Source organism: Trichosurus vulpecula, chromosome 6 (assembly GCF_011100635.1).
Source record: "Trichosurus vulpecula isolate mTriVul1 chromosome 6, mTriVul1.pri, whole genome shotgun sequence".
NCBI lineage: Eukaryota > Metazoa > Chordata > Mammalia > Diprotodontia > Phalangeridae > Trichosurus > Trichosurus vulpecula.
This window is the reverse complement of record NC_050578.1, coordinates 225,427,030-225,440,840: the sequence shown is the minus strand read 5'-3', so window position 1 is coordinate 225,440,840 and position 13,811 is coordinate 225,427,030. Positions and strand designations below refer to the sequence as shown.

General features: G+C 36.5%; 1 protein-coding gene across 1 annotated transcript in view; it reads left to right on the top strand.

The window, feature by feature from the left end:
- The window catches only part of STK33 (serine/threonine kinase 33), a 107,558-nt gene that overhangs the window by 30,378 nt on the left and 63,369 nt on the right, over nucleotides 1-13,811 (top strand). Inside the window, exons 5-6 of the mRNA XM_036763750.1 lie at nucleotides 6,035-6,173; nucleotides 8,475-8,563. Of these exons, the coding sequence (XP_036619645.1) occupies nucleotides 6,035-6,173; nucleotides 8,475-8,563 (228 nt within the window). The remainder of the gene's footprint in view (nucleotides 1-6,034; nucleotides 6,174-8,474; nucleotides 8,564-13,811) is intronic.

Sequence of the window (13,811 nt, the reverse complement as noted above, 5' to 3'; positions counted from 1 at the left end):
GAAATGCTTGCCTTCCTAGGGAGGGTGGGTTGGAAGGGAAGAGGGGAGAGGATTTGAAACTCAAAGTTTCAAAAGTAGATGCTTAAAAAAAGTTGTTTTTTTGCATACAACTGGAAAACAAGATATATAGGGAATGGGGCATAGAAATCTATCCTGCGCTACAAGAAAGTAAGGGGAAAGGGTGTGTGGGGGGGAGTGGGGTAAAAGAAGGGAGGGCTGACTGGGGAATGAGGCAATCAGGATATATGCCATCTTGGAATGGGGGGGAGGGTAGAAATGGGGAGAAAATTTGTAGCTCTAAATCTTGTGGAAATCAATGTTGAAAACTAAAATATTAAATAAAAATATTAAATTAAAGATATAATAAATTAATTAATTAATAATACATTTAAAATGTTTTTTTAAATGATGAGCAGGATGATTTCAGAAAATCCTGGGAAGACTTATATGAACTCATACAAAGAGAAGTGAGCAGAACCAGGAGACCATTGTATACAGTAAACAGCAATATTGTGAGGATGATCAATTGTGAAAGACAGTCACTCTTATCAAGACAATGATCTGAGAGAAATCCAAAAGACCCATGATGCCATGTACCTCCAGAGAAAGAACTGATGAACCCTGAATACAGATTGAAGCATAGTTTTTAAAAATTCTTTATTTTTCTTGAAGGTTTTTTGGTCCGTGTTTTCTTTTGTAACATGGCTAAAATGGAATATGCTTTGCCTGACTTCTCACATACAATCGATATCGAATTGCTTGCTTTTTCAGGGAGGAGTGAGGGAGGAAAGGAGAGAATTTGGAACTTTATGATGGTTAAAATTTTTTATGTGTAATTGGGAAATAGTTATCAAAATAAAAACATATTTTTAAAAGATAATAGAGATATAACTGACCTGATAAACCGCACTCCTTCCTGGTAGTCTGCATGCTTAGGAAACCATATTACAGATCAGAACATTGCTTACCAAATAGAGTTGGTTGTTAAGGAACATTTCCATCAAGAATTAAACTGCTACAACCTATGGATTTGTATTTAAAAAATGTTGATTGGCTAGAATCAGAGCTCCCCCTCCCTTGTTCAATACTGGAAAAATATTCAAGCACAACAAGCAGTTTTGGATGATTATGCAAGGCATTGTGCTGTTGGGAGATAACAAAGTTCATTAGAATACACAACCTGAGTTAAAAGTCTGCAAAGTCCATTTAGTAAGTTCAATCTATATTTAACCAAGCATCATTTCTACATTTTCCTTAGTAAGTTGTGATCCACCTCCTGCCTGCATACTCCCAGTAAAGGGGAAGCTACTCCCTCCTACATTGACCTACTCCCCCTTTAGACTCTCACCCATTGCAGCTAATTCTGCTCTCTGGGGTCAAGTGGAATAAATCCAGTTCCTCTTCTACTGGGCAACTTTTCAGACATTTGAAGACCATAGTTGTGTTCACACAAGACTTCTCTTTTCCAAGCCAAAAGTACACAAATCTTTCATCCAAGCCAGGATGATGGAAGCACACTCTTCAGCTCTGTCAGCATTGTAGCCCCCTATTTTGGATGTGTTCCAACCTGCCTATGCCCCTTCATTTGTTCTGGATGCAATGCTTTGCAATGCAGCTTTTGGTTTGGTGTTGTCTGCCATGTCACACTGTTGACCCATATTGAGTCCACTCAAAGTTGAGCTATTTTGTTTTTACATTCTGTTAGTTTCTCAGTATTTCCCTCCCCTTTCCTTACCTCTCATACAGCAAAGAGTTAAAAATAAAAACAGTCCAGCAAACCCAACCAGCATACAGACCATATCTAAGAGCGTGTGCAATATTCCATATCCAGGTCCATTTAACTGTGCAGTTAAAGGAGGGAGGTGAATCATCTCAACTCTTCTCCAGGTTCAAGTTTGGGCATTATAATTATGCAACATTTAGATTCATTTTATTGCTCTTTCTGTTTATGTTGTCGCTATCATCGTGCCTATTGCTTCTCTGCATCCACTTGCCTCACTGAGTTGGGTCCTATAAGCCTCTCCTTGAATCTCTGACTTCTTCCTATTCTTACAGCACAGTAGTATTCCATTACATTCATGTACCTTGTTTTACTATTTCTCAGATGACATGTACTTCCTTGTTTCTAGTTCTTTGCCACCACAGAAATGCTGCAATGAATATTTTTGTATTTATGGGACCTTTTCATTTTTGTTCTCCTTGGGGTGTATGCTAGTACTGGAATATCCATGGTGAACGGATATGGACATTTTATTCATTTTTAAAAACATAATTCCAAATTGCCTTCCACAATGCCTGGACCAATTCACAGCTCCTCCAAGAGTGTATTAGTGTCTCTGTTTTCCCATAAGCCCTCAAACATTGAATATTTCCAGCTTTTGTTATCTTTTCCAATTTTCTGCCAGTATTGTATTAATTTGTATTTCTAATATTTGGAGCACTTTTTCATATGGTTGCTAAACACTTTTGAGAACTCTTTGATCATATACTTTGATCACTTGTCCATTGGGAAGTTGCTCTTTATCTTATATATTTCTGCTAATCTCTTATGTACATATTGGATATAAAGATCATATGAGAATTATTTGATGAAAATATTTTCCCAGTTTTCAATCCCCCTTTTCCCTCTAGCTTCCTAGCTGCCTTAATTTTATTCATATAAAACCTTTTCAATCTTCTGTCATCAAAATTATTTTATCCCTTGTGATTTCTTCTATCCCTTATTTGGTTAAGAGTTTTCCCCTTAGTCACAGTTGTGATATATATTTCCATCCATTCTCTTCTCATTTTTATGAGGTGACCTTTTCTATTTGTCAGGTATCTATTTGAAACTTCTTTTCCCTAGAGTTTTTCCCATAAGAACTTGCTACTTATTTGTTCATTATCCTGGACTAGTGAAATTATTTTTTGAACCCAAGTGTACCCCTTTTTGAATTTCATCTTATTCCATTTGGCCCATCATTCTACACTGCTGTGAAATTTCTAGATTGTGGCTTTATTACCCAATGTATTAGCTATTAGACCCTGCTCCAGTGGGGGTGATTAGATATTTATTAACATAAATTTGCTACAAATTAATATAAAAAGTTCATAATTCATGAGCTAGAAGAGACTACCTAGTCCTACACTTTCATTTGATAGATGGGAAGACCTGGGAAGTGAAATGAGCTCCCCACATTTACACAGTAGATTCACCAGAGGTGGGCCTTGGACTCAGTTCCTCTGATTGCAGAGCGAACCAGCACCCTTTCCATGACCTAGTGCTACTTCCCCAAAGTGAGAATATGATGGGTGCATAAGAGCACGGAAGGCCGGGGGTTATACAAGGAAGAGACTCATTTATACAAGAACCACTTCAAAGGTAGCATTTGATGTGAGCCTTGAAGGATGAGAACAATGTCAACAGGTGAGGGGTTGGGGAATGAGATCAAAGTGGTGGGATTCTAGAAACAGGGCATAACATAAGCAAAGGCATAAAGGTAGAATAAATCTAATGGATTCTTGCTCCTGGAACTTCTAGATGCTATGCAGATCACTGCAAAAGAATTTCGTTGTTGTTCAGTCATTTCAGTCTGACCCCATTTGGGATTTTCTTGGCAAAGATACTGGAACAGTTTGCCATTTCCTACTCTGGCTTATTTTACAGATGAAGAAACTGAGGTAAACTGGTTTAAGTGACTTGCCCAGGGTCACACAGCTCACGCATATCTGAGGCCATATTTGAATTTGGGAAGATGAGTCTTCCTCACTCCAAGCCTAACACTCCATGCACTGCACCACCTAGTTGCCCTTCTTTTTGTGATAGTTTTAACACGTAAATGATGTACACTCTATTTTTATATTTTATTACTATTTTAATATTTCCACTTTTAATATTTTTTTATTTTTACATTACTTTCTACTTAAATTGGTGACTATTTAATAGTACTTGAGGAATGTATTAACCTTATCTACACCGTGCTTGTTATTTCTTAGGGTAAATTCCTTTGGAGGAGATCCCTATGAGTATCTGGTCTTCATCATTGTGTGCTGATTCTTTTTAGTTTCCATTTCAGAGGGTAGGCATTTCCTGACCTGAGCCCTTGATTCAGAGTGCACCTGCATCTCTGTACTATTATCATCAGAATTTGAGGGTATATCATATCCTAAGAAATTGTATGGCAATAGTGAGCACTTAATACGTGTTTGCTGAATTGAACTGAATTCTATAGTGTGAGCTGTGGGATCTCCAAAGAAATAATGCAGAAACATTTTTAAATATTTACTTGTTGAATCTTGCATCAGCAGAGAAATCCAGATTAAGATTTTGTTGGAAAAATATTCATTTTCTATCCTAGTACCTGACAATAGTCTCTATTTCTAAACATTTAAGGGGTATCTTCAGGAACCAAAGTATATTGAGATAGTTGAGATAGGTTTTTTTTCATACTCTTGCTTTGTCTCCTGGGGTATAAGGTAGAATGAGAAGGTTTGGGATTAAGTCCTTTAATTAGATATGAAAGAAGCAACTAGATATATCAATTTTTATTTAATACCTATATACGTATGTAATTAGAGAGAACATTATTCCAAGGAAGATAGGCTAGGCAAGAGGTTGTAAAGAAGCAGCAAGACTGTTTCAGCACAAGGATAGAATCTGAAAATAACTTGGGATCGCTCTTATTCATGTCATATATTCAACTGTTGAAGCAAACCAGTGAGTAGGATCTTACCTATTCACACCCATCAATGCAGTTTGAGGGATACAGTTAAAATAAAACAGTTTTCTATGGTCTCCAGAACATGATAAGTGGATCCACCTCTTTCTCAGATATAGGGGCATCATAGTATAATGGACTAGGAGTCAAGAAACCCGGTTTTTAGTTCCAATTCTGACACTAAATTGCTGCACGACTTTGGTTAATTTACAAAGTTATGGGCCTCAGTTTCATGTGTAACAAAGGAGAGGGTTAGACTTAATGACCTCCAAGATCACTTCTGCCCTGAGACTCTAAGATGGTCTGTCTTCTCAGAAAGTTTCTAAGACCGAAGGTAGGATTTGGAGCAAAAGCATGAGTTGGTGCTAAAAGATTAGTAGAATTCAGGGAGCAAGAGAAGAGACGTTTTATAGGACCAGAAAAAAGTGTCAAACATTGGGAGAATAAGAAAGGATATGCCCTAAACAGAGAGTATGACACAATTTGCCATATTCCTTATCCTGCATTTATGTGCACATCTTAGTGCTCAGACATATAATATTTACCTTGTGTTCTAGATTCCTCCACATGTGCTTGATCTGAAAATCTCCCTAGGTTACTAGCTTTACCCTCCCATGAAATAGTGTCAACCTAGTCAAAACACCAATCATAAACCAATTGCCCCAATAGTATAAATTGTGAGAAAATCACAGCTCAGTTACTGATACACAAAGCAATCTGAGGAACACAAATCTCACTGACTCTCATCTACCAGAGGGTCAGGAAATCAACCACATGAGCCCACAAACACACACATACACAGGGTAACTAGTCAGCAGCTCAGACCATTTCATCTGCATAGCAATAATCATAAACATGAATCCTACCTGGCTTCTTCCCTCACTTTCTTCCTCCCATGGTTCTCTCTGCAATAGCAGCAGTATATCGGCCAGTTTGGATACACCAACCTGATTCTAGAACTCCCACCAACTGTGTTTGGCATAGTCCCAGAAAGGTCAGAATCATTAGAACAATCTTCCATACTAACATCACCTCTACTTTCCCCTCCACAAACCCAATTGCTCTCTTCTGCTCCGTGCTCACAGTTGAGCTCCAAAGGTTTTTAAAAATCATTTGAACATAGTGAAGTAATTCCTCTTTTTTAATAATGTGATATGCTTTCTTTGGCAAAATAGCATTTTAAATGAAATCACTCAAGATGAGTGATCCAGATTGTTATGTTTTATATTTTTTACTATCTATGCATTTAAAAGCTTAAGCTCATTTAACAATCCAAAAATTATCTTAATAACTGGTGCAAGCGCTAAATAACTCTCTCTGCTCCTTTTAAATGCCAGCGGATGTACCTTGTGATGGAACTCTGTGAGGATGGAGAACTTAAAGAGATACTGAACAGTAAAGGGCACTTCTCTGAGAACGAGACGAGGCAGATCATTGGGGACCTAGGGTCAGCTATCGCATATCTTCACAAAAAGGGTAAGAAGGAAGCTCATCAGTCACATGTATTCAATTAAAATAATAAAATGATAATAATAATAATGAGAAATTATATTTATTACTTTATATAAACTAACTCATTCGATCATTTAAAACAACTGCAATTTGTAGAAATGGAAGAATTATTGTTTGTACCTCACAGATGAGGAAACTTAGGGTCAGTGGACTAAAAGGATTTTCTCAAGGTCACCTGGCTAGTTATGGAAGTTGCCAGGTAAAATGTGGCAAAGCCATTACTCAAACCTAGGGGTTTTTTAATTTAAATCCAGCTCCCTGCATTGATCCCTAAACCAAAGATGAAAAGAAAGCTATAGAGTGATATTGTTGGGAAGAATGAAATAAAAACTTTGAAAATGGAATAGAGAAAATATTTTTAGGTCGTCTATCACAAAATCCTAGATTTGTGGTTGTGTGTGACTTTTAAAGGTCATCAGGTCAAACCTCATTTTGTAGATGAGGAAACTGAGGCTCCACAAAGGTAAGTGACTTGCCCAAGGTCACAAATCAAGGACAGAGTAAGACGTCAAGTCCAGGGCTGCTGACTACAGATCCAGAAGGGTCTCCACTGTATCATTGAGTTATTTCCAGGAAAATAACAAATAGGATAAAATTTATTAACAAAAAAAAATAAAAGCTACATACATGATCCTACCTTGGGTGAAAAAGCCTATCTCATCGGATGAAGAAAACTTTTGATAAAATATAGCACTCATGTAGACTAAAATAGTTTAAACCATAGCAATAGCATGACTTTTCCAGAATATGATCAAAAGTATGTGTCTGAAACCACAAGCTGATATTATATATAGGGAAGAATAAAAATGGGTGCTAAATAGAGATATTTTCTCTCAGCACTCTTATCTAACCATTTAAAAAATCTTAGAAATAGAAATAAGGCATAAAAAGGAAATAAAAGGAAAAGGCATTAGTAATGAAAAAGTAAAATTATCTCTTTTGGCAGACTGTATGCCTAGAAAACCAAAGTTAGTCAACAATAAGAAGAAAAATTAATGGAGCCGTAACTTCTATAAAGGAGTTGGATACAAAATAAACTCACAAAAATCATCTGTTTCTAAATTCTACTACCAGAAACTGATAGTAAAGAAATACCTTTTATAATAATGAAAAAAAAGATTAAATATCTTAGCATTCCTTTATGAAGGCATATGAGACCTAGACAAATATCAATTTTAAAATGACTTTGGCAGAAATCAAGGAAGAACTGAAGAAATGGAGGAATTTGTTCAAACATAGGTAGTCACAATGAACCTATTTCTCAAATTAACTTATAAATTTAAAGCAATATCAATCAAAATACTAAAAGGTTATTTTATAGCATTAGATAAAGAAAATTCATGTGGAAAAAACAAATGGGCAAGAATATTTAGAAAAACCATGAAAAAGAAAACTGGTAAAATGGAGTTAGCATCACCCAGAAGGCAAAAATTATAAAACTTTGGAGTCTAATGCCCTTAAGCAGTGTGAAGTTACCAGGCTTGCTTTCAGGAACGGTGACTACTGTTAGTGAGGATAGTCCAGGGACTAGCAAGATTAATAAAGATGATGATCCCTATTTTTTCTATTGGTGCACATCAGCATGCTTAAAGGAAAACAATACCGGTCAAATTTACCAGTGAAATTGCTCATCTAGTCCCTAGCCCTGTCCCTATTGTATAGCTAAGAACTGTGAGCCCCTTGAAACATTTTTCTTTTTTCTTCACCTCCTAAGAAAGTTTAAAATAAATTATTTCAACAGTTTCTTCAGGGTGTTTTTTTTTCATTGAAGTGCCAGCAAATGTGTTTTTAGAGGAAAGGTGTAGATAGTAATAATGATAGCTCCCTTTCCATAGCACCTCATGGTTTACAAAGCACTCTCGTTACAATATCCCCATGGCTATTGGTAGGACAGGTGTGTTTATCTCCACTCTACAAAGGAGAATGCAAGACCCCAAGAGGTGAAATGAGTGACTTGCCCAATGTCACATACCTAGGAGCTAACCAAGTCAGGGATACACAATCAGTCTTTGGAGATCCCTTATAATGCTATGTGCATTATCTCCTGCTGGAATGAGAGAACAGGAATGGGGCTAGAATTCTCAAGTCTGATTTCTAGAATCTCCAAATTTGTATCTTTTAAAGGTTTTACCATTGGCAGTCCTTGGGGCATTTTATAAAATATCTTGGATAGATTCCTTTGACATCATTCATTCTTTCACTTGGTATCCTTTCCAAGTAACTTTCAGTTACTGACCTCAAGTTATCTATGTTTTTCCTTGGTAGATATTGTTCATAGAGACCTAAAGCTGGAAAATATTTTGGTTAAAAGCAGCTCTATTAATGAAAAAAATGAAACCAACTTTAACATAAAGGTAAGAATATTAGTGCTAAAAAGGGTCTTAGAGATGATCAAGTTAAACCTAAGAAACTGTGGGTGTGGAAAGTGATACCCAAGTGTCAAAGTCATTATCTCCCTCTAAATGCATATTTGTAGCTTTTTGAACAGAGACTAAATGGTTTTCATTTTTAAAAAGACTTCTCACAGATGAAGATGTAACTGACACGAATAATTTTAGAAGTTACATATTCTTCAGCATAAGAAAGCCTTTAAGCAATACCACTTAACTTCTCCAATTATTCTTGTCAGTTACATACTCGTCTATGAGGCTTAACATTTTAAAAATAAAAACCATTTACTCTCTGTTCAAAAACCTACTTTATTAATGTACATACACATTTGGATAACTCTAAATCATTTGTTATGCTGAGCAAACAGATGCTCTGAACTATAATTAATTTCTAAATTATGCCTGACATATAATGTAAATGTGTTTGTAATTTAGAGAAAAGCACACCTAGATTATGCTTTGATTCAGCCAACAAATGCATTTCAACAAACATTTATGAAGTGTCTGCCACATGTAAGGCCTTCACATAAGTCCTACTCTGGTGCTGCATCATGGCATGGAGGTGACATGGTTTCTGAAAATCCATGCCAGCAGAGCACAATTTGGGCAACTCTACCATGCTGCAAAGACTCTGGGACCTGGCAATGACATGCTAAAGCTTATGACTTTACAACAGCCTAGATAAGTAGGGAGGGGAGCATCACCAATAAGCTGACCACCTGATGACTAGATGATGAATTATTTGGCTGTGGTAGCCCACAAAGCAAAGCAAAATAATACATGCCCCTTAGTCCTATGTGACCTCTTTATGTTTCTTCATTATTGCTGGCAGAGTAGTGAAAAAGAGACAGAGGGTCTTAAAAATCACACTGTTTTTAGGCTAACATGAACTTAACTAGTTACTCTAATTTAAGATTTTTGTCATGACAAAATAATTGGCATACTCTTGTAGAACTGAACAATATGAATCTTGGTATTCTCAGTATAAGTGAAACCAGAAAATTTAAGGAAGTTGCAGCAAAATGGAATGATAGTTCCTAGATTGTATTTGGAGAGGCAAATAAAGGAATTAGTAAAGTTGATTTCACTGTGCAATGCATTGTGTATTAAATTCAATAGTATTTATTATTGTTCGAAGGCAATAAGAAACAACATTTCAGGGGACTATCTGGTCATCTGTTGTGCTGCTCAGGATAAACATTTGCAAAGCACCCAAAACCCATCATCAACATAATTGAGTTTTATGAACCAACATTTGTCATTTGTTGAAGATGAGAAGGTAAAGAAATTCTAAGAAGAACTCAAGACCATCCAAATTAAATCAACATATACTTTAACATTCAATTACCTCAATAAAAATATGGGAAAAGAGGAGGACAGTGAGTGGAAAATATGATTCAGGGTTAAGAAATAGAAGCGGCCAAAGGTTTGTAGACCACATGGAAACCTTACGCTTTACATATTGTGATTACTTTCTTCAAGAAGACAGTCTGAAGGAACCTGGTATAGAGGCCAAGAACAAAATATATCTCTCTGTCTGTCTCTCTCTCTCTCTGTGTCTCTGTCTCTGTTTCTGCTTCTGTCTCTCTGTCTCTCTCTGAGAAAGAGAGAGAGAGAGAGAGAGAGAGAGAGATATTGAGAGAGAGAGAGAGAGAGAGAGATATTGAGAGAGAGAGAGAGAGAGAGAGAGAGAGAGAGAGAGAGATTGAGAGAGAGAGAGAGAGAGATATTGAGAGAGAGAGAGAGAGAGAGAGAGAGAAATTGGCTATGTTTTAATAGATAGGAACTGACTAATCACTGATGATGAATCATCTGTCTGTGTATAGACCACTGGCTTGTTATAACAAAGGTGAAAATCAACACTAGTTTAGAAAAAAGGACCAAAATAAGGTGAAGATGTAGTATGCAAATAAAATAACTCCAACCTGACCTATTCAAGTAAGCTATTTGATGCCAAAAATGGAAAATGAATAAAGGAACAATAGTAATGATAATAATAATAATAAACAAGAATCATTGCCATTTGCTATATACCTCTAACTGATGAATTTCTATAATGAGGAGATCTTAAGAGCCTAGAAACCATTTCAGCCCCCAAATACTTGATCTCCTTGTCAAATGTGGAGTTGTAGAAACTGACAAGGGAATACTGGTGGAAAACTTTGTGGAGAAGAACGGTAGATGATTTTGAGTAGCATGGCCTTGTACAACATCAAGAAGAGATGGAGGGGGATAAACAGGTTTGGAAAAAAAAAACTTGTGGAAAACTCATTTAGATCATTTATTCCAAGAATCTTTAAGGATGAAATAGGAAGGAAGTTGAAAAAAGAAATAATCTATAAGCCTTTTGACAGGAAACTATTTTCTTCATCTATATCAAGTAAAGCCAAAACACTAGATTTTTACTATCTTGGTTACTAAAGTGCTGCAGGATGAAGTGGAAATAACATTAAGCAAACAAAAATACATATTATACTCCAAGGAGGTTCATTCTGAAGATGACAAACTTTTGAAAGTGTTGAAGGTTTGATTTTCATGATATGAAAAAGGAGGAAAAATGATAATTAGAAAAAAATAACAGATGGGATTTTGTGCCTCCCAAGTGAATAAAAGGACATTACTAAATAAATATTGATTTATAGGCCTAATCTTTTCCTCAAAATCTTTATGAGAATGATCTATACACATAAAGATTATATTCCTTTCTTTCTCTGTCTCTTCCTTTTTTCCTTCCTTCCTTCATCCCTCCCTCCTTCCCTTCCCTTTCTTCCTTCCTTCCTTTCTTGCTTTCTTGCTTTCTTTCCTTGGACTGGAAATGCAATGGCTACAAATGGCCCTGATTCCAATGCTGATTGGTATGGAAGCTTTAACCTGCTCTATTTTTCCTACTGGGGTTGGTTTGACTTTTGTTAGGCAGATTGTTGGCTCTCTGCTCTAGAGATTTGCCAATATTAGTGCTGGATTTGGTGTGGGCACCCAATTGACTTTAACTCCACGGTAGCTCAGAACTACCAAATTGAAACAATCCACCAACCTCAACTTCCCTCATTAGCAGGGATTAAAAGACAGTGATATATCACCATATCTGGCAAATATCTGATGAAAACTCTAGAAAAAAAACAGATTTGTGAAAAGGACATTCTAAAGTAGATCACATATTTTAGTCACATGGTTGATTACAAAGTACTGACAATACAAGATCCTATTATACTTATTTTTGTTGACTGTAAAAAAAGCTATGCAAATTCCTTGTAAGTAGGTCTTATTTCATCCTTTGTACTTGCATCCCCAGTGCCTGGCACATGGTAGACACTTAATAAATATTTGTTAATTGATTGATAAACCAAAATCCCTACTTCAAGGTTCTTCTCCAACTAGTTACCCCCTATACATATGTTAACATCACAAGATTCCTTGATAGATGCAGCAGCAGAGATAACAATTCTCCCATGTGAAGTAGTACAAAAACAGAGAGTTACACGCTTCAGCACTGTCATAGAAAATGTCCAGAATCTAAATGGAAGAGGGATTCCCCATAGATAATAATTTATAATCACTTGAAAGTTCAGCCTAGCAGTCTACATAAGAAAAGGTAAGTGGAAGAAGAATACTTATTGTTGTGATTATGATGTGTGGTTGGATGGACAGATAATTGATCTTGTCTATCAGTATTAATATATTAAGTGGCCACTGCAGATGAAGAATGAGCTGTTTTCAGAACTGAATAGGAGAAAGAGAGTGGAGGCTGGGAAATTATACCATGTTTTCAGTGACTCCAAGGATGAAATAAAATTTTATCTTTTTTAAGACCAACAATCTCCCAATGAACCAAACTGCAGGTCACACCAAGGGCAATGGTGATAGGTGTGGTGGGCATAAGTAGGCCTCTGCACATTGCCAATGATGAACTACACACAAGAAAAGGTTTAAGAATGCCAGAGAGAGATGCATAATTGGGAAAAGACAGGCTATTTAACAAGAGGAAAGGGTAACAGATGGACTGGTAATGCTAAGAGACTTAGTGGAAGGCTTCTAATGTGTTGGGTTGGCCCACCATGGAGACTAGAGTCACACAGGACAAAAATGTATGAGTTATGATCTGCAATATTGGTGGTAGAACCTACATGGGTAAGATCAGATTCATTGAAGGATTCAAGTACATGAAGAAATTGTTTGAATCTATATTCCATGATGGAAGCTGTCCTTGTCATTCTAAAACCACAAGGATCCAGCATAAGCTACAATTAATACACTAGATGAATGTCTTATTGATCCACCTCTACAATAGCTCTTTCATCTGTCCCCTTCTCTTCCCCTGCAAGGCCACCAGACTAGTTCAGGCCCTCATTACCTTTTACCTGGATTATTGCAATGGCCTCACTTTCTCAAGTCTCTCCTTGCTCTAATCCATCCTCCCCAAGCTGATATTCCTGAAGCACAGATCTGACTGTTATTTCCTCATTCAGAAACTTTAGGATAAACTACAAATTCTTTTGTTTGGCATTTGAAACCCTTCACAATCTAGCTTTAGCCTACTTTTCCAAACTTTCTGTACTGTACTCCCTTTCACACACTCTATGGTCTATTCAGGACAGATGATTTACTCTTCCTCAAACATGCCCTTCCATGACCTTGCCTTTGCATAAGCTGCTGCTCATATTTAGAATGTACTCCCTCCTTACCTCTTAGGATTCCTAGTTTCATTCAAAGCTTGGCTCAAGGCTCACCTCCTACATGAAATCTTTCCTGATTTGCCCAGCTATTAGTACCTCCTCCCCAAATTATCTTGTATTTACTAAATACAATTATCTTGTATTTACTAAATTCACTCATATGTATAAATGCTGCTTCACAATATGAGCTCTTTGAGGGCAGAGACTTTTGGGTTTTGTCTTTTTATCTTCCTTGCCTGATAGACAGTAGGTACTTATTGAAGGCTTGTTGATTGGATGATTAATCAAGGGTTTTTGTCAAATTAATTATTTTTTAATTCAGTTCAATGCTATAAACACTTATTAAGCACCTATTCTGGACAAGGCACCATACTAGGCCCTAGATAGAGGTATCAGACCTGTGGCCTTTGGGTTGCAGGTGGTCTGCGACACTTCTGAGTATGACCCAAACCAGATTAAAATGTAATTGGGAAATATTTAACAAAATAAATAAAATACTACAAAACATTTTAAAACCAAATCAATATGCAGCCCACAGG